This window comes from Cryptomeria japonica, chromosome 3, assembly GCF_030272615.1.
Source record: "Cryptomeria japonica chromosome 3, Sugi_1.0, whole genome shotgun sequence".
NCBI lineage: Eukaryota > Viridiplantae > Streptophyta > Pinopsida > Cupressales > Cupressaceae > Cryptomeria > Cryptomeria japonica.
The window spans coordinates 275,179,153-275,201,676 of record NC_081407.1 but is presented as its reverse complement, the minus strand read 5'-3'; the positions used below and the strand labels follow the sequence as shown (position 1 = coordinate 275,201,676).

Below are 22,524 nucleotides of genomic sequence, written 5' to 3'. Positions count from 1 at the left end.
ATTACATTCATATAAGTATGATTGCCGTCAAAATAGGTGGCATGTTGCAAGGCTCAAATGAAGAGAACATAGGCTGCGATGATGCCATATGATGAGAAGCTCCTAAATGTAGAATGTGCACTACATAGTACATCATACGATATTAACAGAATTTAATATGCTGCACTTTGATTTTCTATTGATCTATGTATAAATATTATAAATATTTCACAGATAAGCACATATATCTGCTCATGCTAAACTTTCCAATATAACTTGGAGCCTCATCTGCACTAAAGTGGTTGATCAAAATATGAGTTGTAAAATTATTTAGAAGTTAGTTCTTTTATCATATATAAACTTCAACATTAATAGGCACGCCTCTCAAGAGAACAGTTAACATCTAAGATTTGAACAAACCAAAATTATAATGAAAGGGATGCACAAGTTGGTGCTTAAATTCACATTAAGTATACTTGATCAATAATGTTATTAAATGTCACATTAGTCTTGATTTAGTATAATTCAGATACAGAAAGATCGTCTATTACTCAAAGCACTACTACAAATTCAACGGTTTGATTTTATTGCAGTAACTAAAAGAAATTCCTCTATGAAACTACAAAGAGCCCCACTGGAAATTGTTGTTTGAAATGAACAAGTTTAGCCGTAGTAATTCGGAAAACTATTCTAAAACTATTATGCTCCCACCAAGTAAATGAAAAAAAGTTATGTAAAGACATATGCACCTTCCACCAATTTAGGTTACCAGCAGCTTTTGCTTGGGTTGCCTCTGCGACACGTTGTTTTACAGCATCTACTATAGATTGAATGCCAATGAATTCATATGCACCAACCAGTTCCTCCAACAAGAGAACACCTGAAATCAAAACTCTTCAGATATTGATTAAGATGATATGAATAAATTTGTTCAAGAAAACAAAAGCCCTTTTAAAACCAATTTTTTAGTCAAGTTTATGCACTATTTTCAAAATGAATTTCCCTTATTTTTTTAGGAATAAAAAACACTTTCCACTTCAATTTGAAATATGTTCCTTACATAAAATGCATTCACATAAAATTGTACAAAAGTTGACTTCCCATTTTCAAGATCAACCACCCCAAAAAGGTGGCGATCTGTAAGTTGTTTAGAATAGTAAAATTCAAGAATCATAAATTATGCTAGCATATTGCTTAACTTGTTATCACAAATGACGGTGTTAAAGAGAGGGATTAGTTGTTCAAAACTTCAAATTAAGGAGGAAACATGCCACAACAGAAATAAAATCCATGCAATCACTCAATATTTAATCTAGAAAGACTCAAACAGGGAAAAACCAGCTTCTATAGTGGCAAATACCTACTACCTTCATTAATTGCAGAGAATCACCAAGTACATTATCTTGTTGGCATACAAAATTGTCTCGACCTTGAAAAATCATTATGAACAGCCGAATCCTCCTTTCTTTTATCAATACAACTTTACTTGAATCTTCCTATATTAAAATAGCTCTATTTATACAATTGTTAATGCTATAGCGTTCTCCCTGGCCCTAGAAGAATTCTCATTGATGCTGGAAATCAAAATGGCATCTGTTCATTTCAAAGTTCTGAGATACATAGTCAAATGACACTAGCACAGTTACAGAACAGTCCTACTCTTTTTCTAAGCAACCTATCGTGTTCTCTGTCTAGGTTCAAAATCCATCTTGCTGTTCACATTTTACAAGATTTTATAAATAGTTTTATTACAATTTCAAGATCCATATGGATCACATCTACCTCATTATAGAGCCTTCTGGTTCCAAGGAAATTTAGTGAGACTTTTGAGCAACAAGAAGATCCCCAACTTCCTCCTCCATGGAGGGTGGTAGCTTTTCTTCAATGTCCACACACTCATAGTAAGCTTGGACACACGCTTCATCCAAGTATTGTGAGTCGGTAGTGACTACTCTTCTTCTAATATGAGAATCGAGCCCTCTAAGGTATACTTGATTTGCAAAAGCCATCATCCTTTCATGCAAATGCCGAAACACAATTTGCATCTCACACAATCATCTTAAGATGACTTAGATGATGAGTGGTGGGCTCATGTGGAATATGTTTTGAAGTAAAAGCCATTCATGAGGATGATTAGATATGCTAATACTGCTCGACCATGTTTGGGTGAAATTTATGATAGCATGGACTCCATGGTGGAGTAAATAAGAGCATTATTAGCAGTGAAGGAACATGACCCAACGGAAACACTTTTCAAAATTGTGCAGAAAACTATTGTCGATTGTCAAAACAAGATGACCATCCCCTTACATCTCTTAGCATTTGCTTTCTCGCCAAAGTATTATAGTAAAGAGGTACTTTCATTGCCGAGGAGTGTGGCAGCACCATATAGAGAGAGGGAGATTATTGCTGGCTATAAGGCTGCATTTAGAAAGATATATACAGATGAAGAAATCCAAATTATTGTCTTCAGTGAGATCAGGCAATTCATAGCTTCAAAAAATCATGATGTTTCCACTCTTCATGACAAACATAGGAAAAATGCTAATGAGTGGTGGTATCTACATGGTCAAGGCTCCATTTCCTTGCAGCCTCTTGCAGTTAAATTTCTCTTACAAGTATATATCTATTTATTTTTCTTGTTTTTCATTCAATGTTATCATGCTATATATTATATTAAAAAAATTATTTTATAATTTATGTTTTAACGTTAAAGTTTTGATTCTTGAAGTATAAAATTAAATACTAAATGTTGTATGCAAACTCAACAAGTTGCAAGTTCTTCTTCAGCTGAGCGGAATTGGAGAACATACTCCTTCATCTGCTCGGTCAAGCCCAAACATTTGGGTGCAAAAAAAAAGAGGTTTTGACTATATTGACTCCAACCTTTGTCTCTTGTCACATAAGAAACATGAATACAATGACAGTGAATTGGGATCTAAACTTTGAGTGTGCTGATTTAGATGCTACAGTTGCACAACTTGCCCAAGTCTCTATAGATGAGGCAGCTTCTAAACTTGGCACAACTAGTAGGAGTGGTGATCCAATGGATTGTGGTTAAAATGAAGTTGAACCAAATGTTCACCTTGATGCTTCTAATGGAGAAGAATATGAAAATTAAATATTAATTGTAATTTGAATATTAATTGTGTAATGACATTTTGAGACTCGAGTATTATCACTTTCACAAATTCTGAATATGATATAATGAGGTATTTAAATATTCTATTTATTGGGAATTATGAATTTGAGTATCACTGTTCTTATCATTTATAATCTTAAACATATTACATACATATACACACACACACATACATACATACATACATACATACATATATATATGTATATATATACCCAAGTAAAAAAAATTGCAGTACCACCATTCCAGGCTCTGATTCCCATACCCAAATCAGCAACTTAGATACTTTCATGTGGTTTTCCAACAAGATTACTCATGCATTCTCAACTACTTGAATTGAGATTTGTGTGGTCTTGTCACTATCATACACACAACTTTCACAAAAATCAAAACCTCTGATAGCCAAATTATCCATAAATTCTCTAAATTAGTAGAATTTAAGAATAATAAACTGTGCTACATTTATTTAAATTAAAAATAAGAGGAAATTTTTGTCTGAATTAAGAATAAAACACATGCTGCAATAGAATTGAATTCCACACGAACTCAAATTTTATCATGGAAATCCTCAACAAGGAAAAAACTAGCTTATCGTAGTGGCAAATACATACTAATTGTAAAAAATCACCATGTACAATGATTTGCTAAGATGCAAGCTGCCCCTTGCTCCTTTAGTGGCATACACAATTATTGCAGCCTCTAAAAACTGTTATGAATGGCTGAATCCTCCTTTCTTTGGTCAAAATTAATATTTTTGTATCCTCCCATGTCAAAACACCTCAGAAACACCTCTATGTATACAACTATTGATGCTAGAACATTCTCACAAGCCCTTGAAGAATCCTGCAAATGTTCGAAGTTGAAATAGCATCTGCTTGTTCCAAATTTTGAGTTACACAATCAAGGGGTACTACCATGATTATGCCTTTCTAGACACTAACACAGTCACAACCCTGTCCTAAACACTACCACAGTAAAGGTAATCTCCTTGTGCTATGTTTTCTAAACAACCTATTTTATCCTATATCTAGATTCAGAATGCATCTTATTGTTCATATTTTACAAGTCTTTATGTGGTGCCCCTTCATGATTCATACTCTATGATGGTTATGATAGATACTGGCGGACTCTTTTCATGTCTTGATACTTCATGTTTTCATGCTTTATTCTTTCATGTTTGAGATACTTCTTCATATTAGTAGATACATTATAATATTCACGATGATGATTCTATATTTAGGGTTACTTGATGATGTTAGGGTTTACCATTTGATGGACTTTGTGATAACACATTTCCTAGGTGATATGGTTTATGTTCACTTCTCGTGATGTTATATCTTGTGCTGACCCTAATTCTCATCATCTCATTGGATATGGATGACGGTCGTTTGATTATGTTACATATATGTTTATGTTGTTTTACTGTTTGCAAGTGTGTAAGGGATGATATTACATCACTCATCATGAGAAGGATGTGATGTTATAATTCTCTTTCACTTGACTATGTTGATTTGATGTATATATGTATGAGCATGTCTTGTCTCATAATGTTGTGTAGGAGTGCAAGTACTAGGCATCGACTCCATCCGGTCCCACAGGTTTGAGCGTGCCTCCTTTCCCAATGGTAGTTGATCGGAGGTGACACTAAGGCCCTACCACATCTAACCCTAGTCCATGTTTCCGGTTTTGATCGTATGTCTTGATTGCATTATCATCGGCTTAATCCTTGTTTAGGATGTGTGGTCTTGTGGATGGTTTGGTGAATGGTTGTGTTTTCTCCTTTTTATGCTATTTTAATTTATTTGAGATTTAATATGGTATAAGGTTAATTATTATTAATATTAATTTATTATTTAAATTAAATGTTATTTATATAAGATAAGCTCTAAATTATAATAATAATGTCTTTTGTATTTATTATGTGTATATTTTGGATTTAGTGGTATTGAATAATATGTATATTTGCATCTCCTATTTTCCATCCTACTTTCTAGGAGGAATTATTTGATAAATTATTATGTTTTATTAGTGGCATTAAATATTTATAAGCATGAAATAATCTAAGTGGGATGATATAATATAAGATTATTATTAAATGAGATTGGTTGTTTCCCGTACAAACTAAAACAATGCGAGACACGCAATGGATTTCAAAGAATTGATTGATTAATCAGAATGAGCAAGACGCTCATAAATAATACAAAGCTATTTACAAGAATAGCAAGTTTCTAATAAGAAACTGTTGAGAAGATCGAAGACGATCTGTCTAAAATAGAATATACACTGATGAGCATTAATACTAAAATTAACATTATTCTATTACCCTCCCTTAATGCTCAATCTATTAACTACACCTATAGACCCCCTGAATTTTACAAATTTATCAGGACCAAGGGGCTTGGTGAAGATGTCTGCTGGCTACTCCGAGGTAGGAACATACAGCAACTGGATGGATCCGTCTTCAACCAGCTGTCGAATATAGTGACAATGCGTTTCCACATGCTTGGTTCTTTCATGGAAGACTGGATTCTTGGCGAGTTTGAGCACTCCCTGATTATCACAGAACAAGGGAGTAGGACCTGCCTGGGAGACATGCATATCCGCAAGCATTCTTCGAAGCCAAACTGCCTCACAAGATGCCTTAACTGCTCCCCGATACTCTGCTTCTGTCGAGGAGAGAGCCACTGCCTGCTGCTTCTTACTAGTCCATGTGACAGCACCAGATCCCAAACTAAACACATACCCTGCTGTAGACTTACGGTCATCAACCGAACCTGCCCAGTCAGAATCTGTGTAACCACTGAGTATAGGATCACAACTCCGAGTGTACAGAAGTCCATAATCAGGAGTGCCACTCACATAACGCAGCACACGCTTCGCTGCTAACCAATGATCAGCCTTGGGAGCTGTCATGAAGCGTGAAATGTAGCTCACTGCAAAACTGATGTCAGGTCTAGTGGCAGTAAGATAGATGAGGCTGCCCACTAGTTGCCTGAACAGAGATTCATCCACAACTGGTGAGGATGACTGAGCTGAAAGTTTGAGCCCGGGTTCCATAGGAGTAGAGACAGGTTTGCAATCCTGCATTCTGAACCTGTCCACAAGACTTCTGGCATACTTGGACTGAGAGAGAAAGATACTGTGCTCAGTCTGCCAGACTTCAACTCCTAAGCAGTAATGTAGACGTCCTAAATCTGTCATATCAAAGGTATGGCACAAATCCTGTTTGATCCCAATGATCAAATGTGCTGAACTGCCAGTAATGATTAAGTCATCCACATAGACAACTACAAACAGAATATCATTACTAGAATGCTTGATATACAAGTTTGCATCAGATGGACTCCGCTGAAAACCATGATCTGTCAGGTACTTATCAATTTTCATGTACCAAGCCCGAGGAGCTTGTTTCAGACCATAGAGTGCTTTGACTAATCTACAGACCTTCTGATCTTGACCAGCAACCTTGAATCCTGGGGGTTGCGTCATGTAGACTTCTTCCTGTAAGTCACCATTCAAAAAAGCACTCTTGACGTCCATCTGATGGACTTTCCAACTGAACTGGGCTGCCAAGGCAAGAATGAGCCGTATGGTACTCATTTTGGCTGTAGGAGCAAAAGTCTCCTCGTAGTCAATGCCTTCTTTCTGTGAGAACCCACGAGCAACAAGACGAGCCTTATATTTGTCTAAGGTTCCATCAGCTTTGTATTTTACTTTGTAAACCCATTTGCAGCTAATGGGCTTCTTCCCTGAAGGAAGATCAGAAAGGGAGGAAGATCAGAAAGGGCCCAAGTGTGATTCTTCTGAAGACTCTGGAACTCAGCTTCCATAGCCTGTTCCCACTCAGGTATACCTTTAGCCTCTGAGTATGTCTGAGGCTCAAAAACACTGTGTATGTTAGCCATGAGAGCAAAATTGACTGTATGCTGCTGTTTGCTCTTATTACGGGAGGTTCTACCCTCAATGAGCTTAGTATCCCTAAGATCACCAATGGTCTTGGCCCACCATTTAGGCCTTATGGTGATCACTGTATCCTGTCATCATGAGTTTCTGACTTTTGGAATCCAACTTGGAGCGCTTAGCATCTGGAATCCAAACATAGGCAACAGAGCCAAAAACCTTCAGGTGGCTGATCTGAGGCTTCCGACCAGACCAAACCTCTTCTGGAGTCTTCCCCTTAACAGCCTGAGTAGGAGAGCGGTTAAGAAGGTAGACAGCAGTAAAGACTGCTTCAGCCCAATACTTATTCGGAACACTCCTGTGTTGTAACATAGAGCGAGCCATCTCAACAACCGTACGATTGCGAAGCTCGACAACACTGTTTTGCTGAGGAGTGTAGGGTGTAGTCAACTGGCGTTTGATGCCATGGGTATCACAGAAGTTGGAGAATGCAGAAGAACAAAATTCCCCCCCGTTATCTGTCCTAAGAGTAATGATACTATGTCCAGACTCTTTTTCAACAAAGGACTTAAACTTCTGAAAGATACTAAATACATCTGATTTATGCTTAAGAAAGTACACCCACATCTTTCTACTAAAATCATCTACAATAAGCAAAAAATATTTGCAACCAGTAACAGAAGATGTATTCATAGGACCACAAATATCAGCATGAAGTAATTGAAGTACCTTAGATGCGCGCCAAGACTTTCCATGTGGGAATGAAGTCCGATGCTGTTTGCCAGCTTGACAGGCACCACATACTCCAAGATGCTGAGTCTGAATATCAGGTAACCCTGAAACAAGTCCCTCCCGAGACAGCTAAGAGAGATACTGAATGTTGAGATGTCCATATCTCTGATGCCACAAAGTGCTAAGAGGAGAAACACGAGCTGCCAGAGCCACTTCAGGAGAATCACCAGTGTCAAGAAGCCTATATAGGCCATGATCCTCTAGACCAACAGCAACAGTAAGACGAGTCTCCCGATCAATGATGGAGCACTTGTGAGCACTGAACACCACATCTAGTTGAGGAGAATTCCTCATAATCTGGCTGACAGAGAGCAGATTAAGTTCCATTCCAGGAACATAATACACATTCAGAAAAAGGAGAGTCCTGCCACCAGATTGTATCTGAACAGTGCCTTTGCCAACAACTATATACTCCTCACCTCCGCCAAATACAACGGAATCACTGAAAGGTGAGAAGTCTGTAAACCAGTCACGCCGATGAGAAAAGTGACGTGATGCACCAGAGTCGATGTACCAAGCAGAAGACCTGGCATGATCTGAGGACCTCTTAGCCATAAAGGCATAAAAGGCAGACTCCTTCTGCTCGGAATGTTCCGCAACATGCGCCTTCTAGTGTGACCCTCCCTGCTTCTTTTGTTCAGAAGCGAGCCTCTGACGGCAATCTTTCTTCATATGGCCGTACTTGTGACAGTAATTGCACTGCACATTCTTCTTCTTAGCTCCATCCTGTGTCTGAGAAGAGCCTTTCTGCTGAGAAGACTGAGAGGACTGAAATTTGCCTTTATCCTTCTGAAAGGATTGAGCTGTGAAGGCATTTTCCAAGGAGGCTGATGTAGTACCACTACCAAATTGCTGTTTCCAGCGATCCTGCTGTAGAAGTTTGGTGCATAATTCTGAAAACTTCAGATCAACATTAGTGGAAGTAATATTGAGGGTTTCAATGAAGTGTTCATACGATTTCGGAAGACTTATTAGAGTGATTACAACCATGTCTTCTTCCTCCATAGTCCGACCAATAGCTTCGAGTTGATCTCGAATGTCCTTAATCCTCGTGAGGTGCTCCTGTAAGGACATACGTTCGTCCATCATAATGGAGAACAACTGATTCTTCAGAAAGAATGCTCGGCTCTTGTCGGATGTCTCATGCAATTCCTTTAGATGCTTCCAGATGTCAGAAGCTGTCTTGCCGGAAGGAATCTGCGGTAACTGATCATCGGTTACTGAGAGTTTGAGAAGCATGACTACCTCCCGATTGCGTTCATCAAACTTATCTTGATCTGCACCAGGTGTACCAGGACTGAGCTCTTTGCCCAAAACAAGCTGGTCAAGACGCCTATATTCAAAAATGGTCAACATACGCTGTTTCCAGATGTTGTAGTTGTGACCATTAAAGCGTTGACTGCCTTCTAACATCAGATTGGTGAGAGAAGCCATTTGCACGTTTCCCAAGAAAAATTCCTGGCTGACCCAGAAAAATCCAAAGACAACCCAAAAATGCGTGCAAAAAACCCAGAAGGATTCTCCTGTCATAATCTGGATCCGCGGGCTCGAAAATTGAGGCACGAAAATCGAGGCACCCAGAAAAAACGGACAACTACCCAGATTGGGTTTCGAAAAACCCACCAAGAATCTGCAAGAAAAAATTATTTTCGATAAAAAAATGGAGGTAAACACTTCAATCGAAAAATGCAGAGGTCGTGGGCGCCATTGTTTTCTCAGAAAATGACATCGGCATTTGCAGAGAGTGACAAGTTGCAGGGGGCGCCGCTGGAGGTGACGACGTCGAAGCCTGCAGACGTGCATAGAGCCGTGACCAGGTTGCAGGTGCCGAGAACCGGTCGCAGGTGCCGAAGCAACGCCGGGAACAGGTCGCGACGCCGAAGGTCGCGAACAGGCGAAGTGGAGGTTGCGAACAGGCGAAGACAAAGCGAGGTTGCAGGCACGCGAACAAGCTGGCATGCACAGGGCCGCGGACACCGCCGGAGACAGACCCTGCAGGTCGCACGAACGCAGGTCGCGGTAAAACGCGACGATACAACCCCGCAGGCACGCGAACACAAATCGCGAAAAAACGCGACGACCCTGCAAACCCAGGTTGCCAAAAACGACGATTCCACCCTAGAAGCCAAAAAAAACTTTGATAAATTTTTCCAGAAAATAATTTCGAAAATTTCCACTAATTGGAAATTAGGATCAAAAAATTTTCGAAAAAATTCCTCCTATAGCTCTGATACCATAAAACAGTGCGAGACACGCAATGGATTTCAAAGAATTGATTGATTAATCAGAATGAGCAAGACGCTCATAAATAATACAAAGCTATTTACAAGAATAGCAAGTTTCTAATAAGAAACTGCTGAGAAGATCGAAGACGATCTGTCTAAAATAGAATATACACTGATGAGCATTAATACTAAAATTAACATTATTCTATTACAAACAACAACTCCCATTTTTGGGAATGGTACCTGTCCAAGAAATAACATGTTTTTTGGGGTTGATTATTTGCTTGAGAATTCTTGGGATTTTGGGGGATGAATGTGAGAAACGTTTGCAGCCTTATTTGTATTGATTTGGAGGATTTTTGAGGGGGATTTTGTGAAGTTTGTGAGAAGATTTTGTGAAACTTTTGCTGGAGATTGTTGCTGTGGTTTTCATGATTGGAATGCTTGCTTGATTGGCTGGATTTTCTGTTTGTGAGGAGTTAGCTCATGCAAGAGATTGTTCTTCCTTCTCTCTTTGAACTTTCTCTTCTATTTCCAGGTTGGATACTCAATTCCATTTCATTTTACGAATTGAAATATGCAATGGCATTGGAAAGATTGTTTTCTTTGTGTTTTTAATGTCATGACTCTACTTTGGAAAGATTTTGCATTTGTGGTTTGTAATTTGTATGCTTGATGAAGTAGATGTTTCCTTTGATGCATTTTTCTGGACTGTTTTTGGTGTTTTGTCTCTTGGAGTTTTATTATTTATCTTGGGTTTGGTCAATTGGCATTTTTGGGAAGGGGACTCACCCCTCTCAAATGGGTCTCAGTTAGTTTTGGCATTTTTTATCGTCTGGTTATCGAAATTTGGGCCCAAAGTCAACCTTGGGTCTTTGTCCTAGTTGTTGTTGCAAATGCGCTAAAAGAGTGTAAAAGTGCTAAAAGAACTTGCATATGCACTAAAAGAACATGCAAAAGCGCTAAAAGTTGTAAATGTGCCACTTCAAGGTTAAATGTGCAAAAACCCTATTTTGACTCCCCAGATCAATTTTAGGAGCACGTGTCAGTCCGAGTCAATCCAGGGGCTAATTCTTAGGTTTATAACTTTTGTTATGCAATTTCCAGAGGTTGTATGATTGTTTTGAAATGGATTCATGTTTCTCCTTTCAATTCTATGCATTCATTCATCATGGTTTGTTGATTTTGCATTCATGATGATGCCTTGAGTGCTTTCGGATAAAAGAATATTATGTTGATCTAAAAGCAAGTTGTGGTTCAGACTTTGATATGGATCCAATGTGATGTGAGTAATATGATGCTTCATGTGATCTATTATGTTTATGTTTCATGTTTAAGAACCTTGCGCTAGGGGTGTCTAGATACATGTTAGGGGGAGTGGCATCCAAATGGGTGTCGGGGCCCTAAGTGGCTGCCAGGAGATCCCATTGGAAATTTTCTTTAACAAGTGATAACTTAGTTAAATGTATTAGGAGGTAAGGTAGATTTCACAATAAAAAGATAAGGATGTTACCCTACCCATTGCCTAGAGTGCTCATACAGGCTCAGGATGAGATTGGGATGGCACATTGGCAAGACCGTACCTCCTTGTCCTAACGAGAGGTGGGTTCGGTTTCGCGTGTGTGTCACATGGGCATCGAGGCCAAGAGCGTTGTCAAGATAACTCATGGTGATGGCATGTGATGACACTCTTCCCTAAGTGTATCCTAGGACCCTTTCCTATGTGTTGTGCAAAAGCCTCTGGTAGTTAGTGTTATGTTTTGTTCTAGTCCTTGTGATTGTTGCATTCATATGTTAAGCGTGTTTCCATGGTTATGTTAGTGTTGACCTTAGTGGTATGTTTGGTGTGTGGGGCCTTATGTCATTCTCCGAAGCATGGGGACTGGACCTTTAGGTTCCACACGGTCGGGTGGTTGATGCTTTCTTCCATTGGGATTTTGGTGATATTATCATGAACTTCATGGATGGACTTTGTCTTCTTCAATTGCAAGAGCTTTGGAATTATGATGCAAGTAGTATTCTCTTATGTAATGATTCATTTATGTATTAGAGTGGGTTTCCATTTATGTCCATAATGTAATAAAAACTCTCTCTTTGAGATGAAGATGTAAAGTAAATTTAATGTAATGATGTTCATTATGTGACCGTTTTATGAGTTTAGATAGTATGGTGTTGGTACTATCTATCTGTTATGAATGATTAGATTCTTAATGAGTAAGATGTTAGTCGCAATGCATAAAATGTTATTTCATGAGTATAGTATCATTTATTAAGTTTAGTTGTTATGGTTATATGATAATGTGGACAGTAACCTTAGGAAAATTTGGATTTTGGGATTAATCATAATGTATAGTTCTTATATGATATCATTTCTATGTTAAGATTCATTTATTTATGTTAAGGCATTATATTATGTAATGGTTAGTTTAGATTTGATTCTTATGCCTTAGAAGTGTTAGCATTGCCTTGTAGCGACGCTAGGGGACCATAGAGAACATAGGTGTTATTGTCTTTGGGTTGTTTCTGCTTGTGCTTAGATAGGTTGTTATCATGTTTGAGATTATGCTATTCATCATTATAGTTTAATGAGTTAATGTATCTCTTTAGAAAAAAAAAATGTTGCCTCTTGAGGTTAGTTAGTTAGTTGTGTTGTCCTTTGGGGTTCCTTAGCGAAGCGTTACACTTTATACATTTTTATTACAACTTCATGACCCATATGGATCAAGTGGAGAGGGGGCATTCGAACAGTTAGCATCTATTCTAAGATGATGCTCTTGTGCCCTACCTTGGGTAGATACCTCTAGTGACAAAGAGTGCACAACAGTCCTTAAAAAACAACTATTCATGTGAGACATCTGTGTATATAGAGCTCCAAATAATGTGAAGAAGCAAGTGAAAGGTCATCATTTCTGATGAACCTACCTACTCGAAAATGTTCAAATAGCCTCTTGAGCACTACAAAAGCCACAAAATGGATTGGTATAATCAAACTATGTGAGTATTAATTTAACCAAAGAGCTTGGAAAGTCTCTAATTAGCAAAAACACTATAAAACTTGAGGTGGCATAATACTTACAAAGTTAGCATGACCTCACAATCTACAATGATTGAAGACCTAGAACATGCTTCAGGAGCTACACTTCCAAAAATTTCTAGTACCCTTAAGTTTAACACTTTTAGAGTCCATGGAGTTTTAGGCAAACAAAAAAACTGTTGTGTTCATTTATTCTAGAGCAACTCACAATTTCATTGCCAAAGGGATGGTTGCAAAAAGAGGCCTAAAAACTGAAAACTTTGAAGGTTCCAATGTAATGGTTGCCAATGGTTTCATCATACAATGCACAAGGAAAAACATTAAACCATGAGAATGTGCATCAACTACAAAGCTCTAATTACAAAGACTATTAAGAATAGGTATCCAATTCCCAAGATCAATGGAGGATGACCTAGCAATGTGACGGTAAGTCACAAACCTTGTTGATAGGGCGATCACGAGTTCAAAACTCATGCCTTTCATCCTGCAGGAGCCCACAACAAAGCACACACTAGCAGCAAGGAGGTACACAGATAAAGGACGAAGGTGGCCGAGCGGAGGATGCCACTTACAAAGGAAACAAAGAGTTGGTGGTAGAGGTGGTGTGTGATGGACAATATATATAAGGAGAGGTGTCACCATCGTGGAGGGAGTGCACGGGGAGACATAAGGGTGCAAACCGAAGAGATAGGGGATTGGAGACGAAGAGATAAGGGGCCACGACGATTTGAGCGATGGAGAAATAAGGAGTCGTGGAGGGATAAGGAGATAAAAGGAGTGATAAGGAGGAGCTTGATCGACCTTAGAGTGTGGCAGGTTGGAGTGATTAGGCATTTCACAGAGAGATAAGGAGAGGAATGTAGGAATCAGCAAGAGACAGATCTAGGAGGTGTTAATGCCGCAGCAATAGCAAAAAAAATTACCACGGGGATGGGGTCCCCCAATGTGACCCCGCTGATTCATAGCTCCAATCAAAAGCAATTACTAACCCAAAAAAAAATCCCAATCAATGAGCTAATTGATGAGTTGCACAAAGCAATCTATTCTTCCAAAATAGACCTTTGACCAAGATACCACCAACTAAACATTTGAGAAGACAATCTTCATAAGACAGCCTTCAAGTGTCATTATGGACACTATGAATTTTTAGTCATACCATTCAGTTTAACTAATACTCTAGCTACTTCTCAATCATGTATGAACCAATTGCTCAATAAACAGTTAAGAAAGTTTGTTTTGGTCTTCTTTGATGACATACTCATCTACAACAAAACTTGGGAAGATCACTGGGGACATTTGGACAAAGTTTTGGGTATTCTGGAAGCACAAGCACTACTTGCCAAAGAGTCTAAATGTGAGTTTGGTATGACTGAAATAGGGTATTTGGGGCATTTTATTAGCACTAAAGGAACGCAAGTTGATCAAGACAAGATTCAGACCATCTTGGATTGGACACCTCCAAAAACATTGACACGATTGAAAGGGTTCTTCAGTCTTTGCAGCTATCATCAAAGATTTGTGAAAGGATTTTTCCAATTGGCAAGTCCCTTGACTAATTTTACCAAAAACAAGAGCTTTCACATGGTCTAATTCAATGCAGCAAACTTTTGACAAAGTAAAAGAGGTGATGAGTTCTTGTCCTATGTTAGTCATTCCTGATTTCTCTCCTCCTCTTGTGTTAGATCGTGATGCTTCTAGGGAAGGGATTGGAGTTGTCTTGATGCAAAATATGCATCCTATTGCTTTTGAAAATTTTAAACTCAGAGAGGTTGAAAGAGGGTTCTCAATCTATCAAAAAGAAATGTTGGCCATCATGCATACTTTGGCTGAAAAGATCTCAATGGAAGGCGACAAAAAAGGGTAAGTAAGGTTCAAGTTTACACCTTTCACATTGTATCGAGGGAAAAGACAGTGGTTGATGCATTATAAAGAAAACCCACATACTTTGGCTGAAAAGATCTCAATGGAAGGCGACAAAAAAGGATAAGTAAGGTTCAAGTTTACGACTTTCACATTGTATCGAGGGAAAAGACAAAATGGTTGATGCATTATAAAGAAAATCCACCTTATGTTTTCTATGATGGAAATTACAATAGGTTGGAAGGTTAAAATTTTTGATAGAATATTCTGAAAACACCTTTTCCATTGACATATTCAGAGGAAACTTTGAGGATGATAAATATGTAGAGGTTAACAAACTCATCCTATAAAAGGATTGAATCTTTATGGTGCCCAAATCTAAAATGAAAGATGAAATTTTGAGAGTGGTTAAGCATATCAAAGAATGACTAGTTTATTAACAGAACAATATAGATCAAACATTTCTAACAGATTTGTTGTGGCCCCTACACATTCCAAATAAAAATTGGGAAATTATTTCAATGGAATTCAGCATTGGACTTCATAAGGTGCAAAGTAAGAACTAAGAACTGCATTTAAGTTGCTGTGAACAAACTCACAAAGCATGCACATTTCTTTCTTATTTGTTCATATTTTAAAACACCACAAGTTGCTGATTTGTTTTTCATGAAAGTGTTTAAGCTCCATGGCTTGCCAAATTTTGTCAGTGATAGGAGTAGTCTATTCCTAAGCTTGATTTGGCAAAGTTTTTTCATTTTGCAAAAATTGGACTTACTACCAACTCTCACTACCACTCCCAAACAAATGGGCAGACCAAAATTGTCAATAAATGGATTGAAGCCTATTTGAAGAACTATGTATCTAGTCAACAAAAAACATGGATCAATTGGTTCTACTTGAGAAAATTAAAAAAATATTGTAATATTGATATAATGGTCACCTTAGTCATTTAGTTAGTATTTAAAAACTTCCTTTTATGTCTTTCATCTCTAGTTAGTTTAAGGAAGTTTCCTTTTTGTCTTTCATGTCTCTATTCTCGATTGTTTCCGTTATGGAAAAATTGTCTTGTAATTTTCTATATAAGGAGCTTTCATCTCCTTTGTTAATATAACGAATTACCATTTCAAGGAAAGCATTTTTTAACACCACTTATCACTATTACTACTTATCAAGTTGCCATTAGTTTCATGTCAAAGTTATACTATATACTCTAGTCGGTTACTACTACCAAAATATTCAGTCGGTATGCACAATCTAGTCGGTTACAGAAGAAAGTAGTCTCAGAGCGTAGTTTACACCGAGCTATCTACCGAGTATCATTCCATGTCTACGAAACAGCAAAGATGACACACCAAGTTGATATACACCGAGTTAAACGTGTTACCAGATTCATTGAACCTGGACATACATATGAAAACGTGTTACAAGATCGAGGAACATCTAACCGTTATCACATTGGAAATTGCACTTAAAGATTGTGTATGATTTTGAGGTCATCTAACCAATGAAATATCTTGCATGGTTATTCATTCGATAAATCATATTTGTAAGATCGAAGCAATGAATGGATCACCGACATAAGAGATCTATTTATACAGCATGAGTTAAAAATTAACAAGGTGTGTGCACGAGTGTAAGAAGACTGTTACAAAGACACAGAGGTCACCGAGAAGGTTTTCAGAGAACAGTTAAAGAACAGAGTAAACAAAAGGGTTTACCTAGTTACTATATGGGTTGCTGAGGTATGCTATAAGCAAGGTAATCTATTCTGAGCACATAGAATCTGCTATAACATTCCAGATGTAAAGTTGCAGATATTTGTAATGATTTTATTGTAATATTTTGAAGTTGTAAGAGAAACCTTTAACAGGGTAAAAGACTCTAATCAAGTCTACAAATTGTAAAGCCTCTAACCAGGTGCGGCATTTAGTTTAAGTGTTGTAAAATCTTTTAGCAAGGTAGATCTAACAGATCTTATTACTCCTAACAGGGTAAGCTATCAGAAATAGCTAAACATGTAGCTCTAACCGAACACTCTTTATTATTGCAGTAGTGAAAGCAGAATATATGTGTTATGGAGTAAATCATGTATGATTGTTATCTACTTGTTTTAACTTTATATTATGTTACTGCACTATTCAGTTTATGCATAATAGTAAAGTTCTTATTGAAGAAAAGTTTTGAAGTACTGATTCACCCCTCCCCTCTCAGTAAATTAGCTTTCCATATTGGGCCTAACAATTGGTATCAGAGCTCATTCTTGGAAAAAGGTTTAACTGCCTAAAGAGAAAGATCTTATCAATGGAAGGCTATAAACAATCTCAGAGGATTGTGTATCTGCAAGAAGAACTGGATCATGCTAATCAAGTGATTGCAGACATGCAAAGGCAAATGCAAAAATCTCTGAAAGTAAGAAGAAGATTATCTGATGATTTGCAGGACTCTCAAGAGTTAGTGGAACAAATTGAGACATCATCTGAGAACAGTATATCTGAAGAAACTGAAGAAATGATTGGAGTATTGAAAGAAAAGAACAAAGCACTGGCTGATCAACTGAAAGCAATGACAAGAGAACATGAACATTTCAGCACACAGATGACTGAAAATCTTGATGCATTGAGGACAACCGAGGATAAAGTAAGAGATCTAGAAAAAGAGAAACAACAACTTGAAGTCTTAGTATTTGATAAGAATGATGAAATCACAAAGTTGACTGGAATTCAACAAAATCTGTCAAATCAACTAGGTTATGCACATCATGAAGCAATTCTGAAAAATGATGAGAATCAAGCATTGAAACTTGAAGTATCAAGGTTGACCGATGAACTTGAATCAGAGAAGAAATCCAAAGAAACACTGAAGAAGAGTTATGAAGCATCAAAGATGTTGGATGAGCAACTGAATACAAGAAGACCCATCAAGGATGCAGGACTCGGTTACAAAGGAAAAGACTCTACCTAGAAGGGAATTCATACTACCGAGAGAGGAGAATCATCAAAGCAAGCTGGAAACAAGAATAACATCAAAAGAAAGAAGCCTATTTGCAACTACTGTGGAAATCAAGGTCACACTGCCAACATGTGCCAAATCAGAAAAGGTAAACAACCGAATGTCACTAAGTCCAATGGTTATTGTTACAATTGCAATAAATATGGTCACACATCTAATCAATGTAGGACAAAGTCTGTTAACAATTATCAGAAGGCAAAATTCAAAAGGTTTTGTAAAAACTACAATAGATATAGACATAGTACCGAGAAGTGTTGGTTTAAGCAAAAGAACTATACGTTGTATGCACACCGAGCGAATGCTAGAGGTTACCGAACTCACATACATCCTTACCGACAGTATTTTGCAGTACCATGGGATTACAATACAAGGATATGGTGTGAATGTTGTGGAAGATATGGACATATAAGTGCCAACTGTTTTATAAGGTTTGGAATGAACAACCGAAGATCATGGAGAAATCCTGGTATGGCATGTTTTCATTGCCACAAAGTTGGACATTTAGCTGCAGATTGCAGAGATCAACCTAGAAAAGACACTGAAGAAATAAAAGACAAATTAAAGATGATTTGGAAAAAGAAGGAAATTGTGTCAAATGAAGTAAGCACCTTACCTACCGAGTTAGGTGCACCTATTCCAAATTAATCGGTAAAGGTATGAAGGGACTGCATTATCTCAAGGTTAAATCTTAACAAGTTCCTATTTTTATGTACTTAATTCAAAATCTGCATAATTAAGATGTAATAGTAAAGTTTGAAATTCTATCAAAGTCTTTTAAAGCACTATACAGGAAACCTGTCTAGTCGGTGAATGAAGGAAGTTTGGTTACTCGGTTAAAGCGGAAAAAGGAAAGAAAGTTAAAGTGAACCAAGAGCATTTAATGTTTTTGACCTAACCCGCACGGAGCCCGATAAGGTATAATGTGTACTTAAAAGCATTTTCGCGGTCATTTTTCACTTACCAAGTTTTCGAGAGAGCGGAGCAAAGCGAATCCAAGGTGATCAAAACCTCATACAAAGCAAATTCAAGGTATTTACATCAATCTCAACGCATTGTTAAGTTGGTTTACCAATCTTATCTAGTTGCCATTATCTGCTAAGTATAAAGCATCTGTCGTTTGAAAATCCTGAAACCCTAAGGATTCTTTGTTAGCTTTTATCTGAAATCTACAATGGCACCTAAGATCCAAAATCCCATTGTTGTCAAGAATGTAGAGAAGCCCTCACTAAAATACTCTTTGACTCCCAAAGTTGCATTTGAACCGAATGACAAAACCGCCTTTTCACTCATCCCGGATAGAGTGTTGTTAGTCGAAAATGTGAGATTCTTCACCAAATGTCGTGTTGAAGAACTCAGTCATGTTGAAATTAAAGACACCTATGATGAACTGTGCACAGATGGTAAATTGAATAGCAAGTATGAACACATCAAGATCAAGGGATTAACTGAAGCCCTAGCCTATCCCTGTGTGTTCAAACCCCAGTGGGATAAGTTTGTTCTGAGCAGAGTTCACAATGATTTCATGTGGCTAGAAGAACAACCATTTAAGATTACCAAGGAGATCATTCATCTGCTTACCGGTTACCCCATTTATGATCATGCCCGAGCCCAATAGATGATATCACAGAAGGAATTGATCAGTTTAACCGGAGTGGAATCAGTTTGCACAGGATTGAAACTGAATAATGTCACTGATGAAGAACTAAAATTTGCCATAAGAGTAATGGGTTACTGTTTCTTCTAATCAGCAAGGGAAAACAGTGTACGTTGTGTAGCAGTAGACTTGGCATACAAAATTGTGAAAAAGGGAATGAAAATTGATCTACGTGAGGTGTTGCTGAAGAACCTGTTTGAGAATCTGAACACCATCAGGAAGCCGAAGAAAACAACTCGGCAAATACACTAAAGTTTGGATCATTACTTGTATGCATGTTTTTCTATTTTGAGAAATTATTTCCATCAGTCGGTAAAGTTGTTTGGGAACTACACCAACCAATCACCCATCAGATAAATGACTTCATCAAGAAGTTAGGTGATAATTTCAATGATATTATGGATGACTACTTTAGCAATTTTCAAGAGAAAATGCATAATAGATACCTGATTCCACCCCAGCTAGTAGAGAAATACAAAAATGATATATGTTTTGAAGATGACACTGATTACTGTTATGTGAATGCTGTGGAACCGAGAACTCAATCTTTGACACCTATGGGATACGAGATTGATTTTGACATCACACAACAGCAAATTGATGCATTTCTCACATTACCGAGGCATGCTACTGAGCTAAGGTATGGAACCTATGAGGAAGTAAAGGAAAAGGTAAAGATGAGCATTGTAGTACCCAAAGCTACAAGAAAGGCAACAAAAATGATAAAGGCATTGTCAAATAAATTCGGAAAAGACTCTTCCTCTACACCTGTCAAAGGCACCATTGTCATTACCGAAGAGGAATCTGAAGCCCAAGAGGCAACAATAACACTAAGCACTGAATTGCCTAAGGGTAAAGTATTGAAGAGAAAGAAACAGGACACATCAAAGGCCTCACCGACTCCACCTCCAAAGCGACCTAACACGAGCATCTGCAGCCTCACCGAGTAAGAAAACAAAAAGTGTTACTGCTCCCAAGGTAACAAAGACCTACAAGAAATCTACTCGGAGACTCATTTTGGCAAAAGAGTCTAGTGATACCGAATCAGAGGATGCAAGCAAATTTCAGATTGTCAAAAGCAAGAAGGTAAATGTACACAGTGTTGAAAACTTTTGTGCTAATCTGAAAGAATATGGTGGATTTGGTTCATTCAGATATGTAAAGTATGAAACCAGAAATAATGATGAGAAGAGACAAATTGAAGAAGCTGTCATCTACACACTTTTAAAATTCCGGTTAGCTCCATTGGAACTAGCAAAGTCACTTCCAAATGAACTTTACTTGCATATTGATAATAGGTGGAAGTATGCAATGGACTCGGAGAAACAGATCAAAGAGAGAAGTCCGGTTCATCTATTTCTTGACATGTCAGTAGCTGAAATTAAAGAACATCTGACAACCTACAACTCAAAGTTTCTTGTCAAACAGAGAGCCTTAAAACTAATGAATGGGCTGTACATTGAAGTTGAAAATGAGACAAAAGCAAAGTGGCAGGAAATCTTTAAAATCACGGATACCGGTGAGCAAGCTACAGTTGAAATTATTGATGTCATCGAGCAAGATCCTGATGTTACCGAGCAAGACCCTGCTGACACCATACAAATAGATGAAGATGTCATGGATACAGAGGCACCAGAACAAAAAATGATAGAAGGCAATGCATATGCAAAACTTGTATCTAGTGAATCAGTCTTGGAACAAGTTCAGCCTTATCCACTGGTCAAGCAACCTGTCTCAACCAAAACCCCTCATGACACGGATCAAGGCACCGAAGGTCTCAAGTCTACAACAGGAGAAGGTACTACTAAAGAACAGATATCTCAAGCACCTTCTAGCACTAAGAATGTTGCAACTGAGACATCGAGTACCGAGACACTGAAGGACACTACAGAGGCTAAAGAAACCGATCAAAGTGTTGCCTCTACCAAGCAACCTACCGAGGGTCATCAAGCCTCACAAGCCATTGTCTTAGTTTCATCAGTGAAAGGTAAAGAAAAGAAGATGAAAAAGCATAGTTTTAAAGTTTATTTGTCAAAACCAATAATGTTGCCCAATGTTGATATATCAAAATTAAAGGGGCAAGCACTCATTGATTTCGGTGAACTATGCAAAGCAAAGGCCGAACAAGAGAAGCAAATGGCCATTCAAAAGAAAAATAAAGTACTTCAGAAGGTGAAAGCACTCTTAATAGATATGCTACTTGAAGCTACAGTATCCACTGATGCAGCCATCCACATTCAGCTGGATGAACTCCTAACAAAGATAGAGACATCTGGAGTAGATGCATCGGAGTATTTGAGCAAACTAAAAGACAAGGAGCTAACTGCAAAAATGATAGAAGAGGTACAGAAAGCTATAGCTATTGGCAAAGTTAAACTTGTCAAATTTATTGCTGAGTTGACTCCTCAACTCAAGCACATTCTTTATTTATTTCAGAAACTCAGCATATTTTCTTTATTCATTAAAGACATTAAAAATAAAACAGAGGCAACTGAGAAAGAGATCACCGATCTCTCAAATAAGTTAACCACAGAGCCAAATTCAGTTCAAAATTTTTATACCAAGCTACAACAGCTCATGGCTCAACAATTGGACTTAAGATGAAGAACACAAAATCAGGATGGATATAATGACACTACAGACATTATTCCTTCCTCATCTTTCATCCGTCCAAGAACAGATCAACCGAGCCACCTCCTTATCTACTACACCAGAGGGAAGCACTCTAGATGGCTTAATATCATTATTGGTTGATATTCAAGCACATAATTCTTCAATGGACAATGTAAAGAATGCACTCTCTGTCGCTCTCACCGAAGCCCTGACCAAGTACAAATCCATTTTTGATCAGTTACCACCCCCGAATGGTAATTAAGTTTTGATGTTTGTCAAAAAGGGGGAGTAATACAGTATTGGGGGAGTGATATAG

At 37.9% G+C, this 22,524-nt stretch overlaps 1 protein-coding gene across 1 annotated transcript in view; it reads right to left on the bottom strand.

Annotated features, from left to right (window-relative positions):
• LOC131063911 (uncharacterized) overlaps positions 1-22,524 on the bottom strand; it is a 125,375-nt gene that overhangs the window by 61,128 nt on the left and 41,723 nt on the right. The window contains exon 14 of the mRNA XM_057997880.2: positions 729-859. Within this exon, the coding sequence (XP_057853863.2) occupies positions 729-859 (131 nt within the window). The remainder of the gene's footprint in view (positions 1-728; positions 860-22,524) is intronic.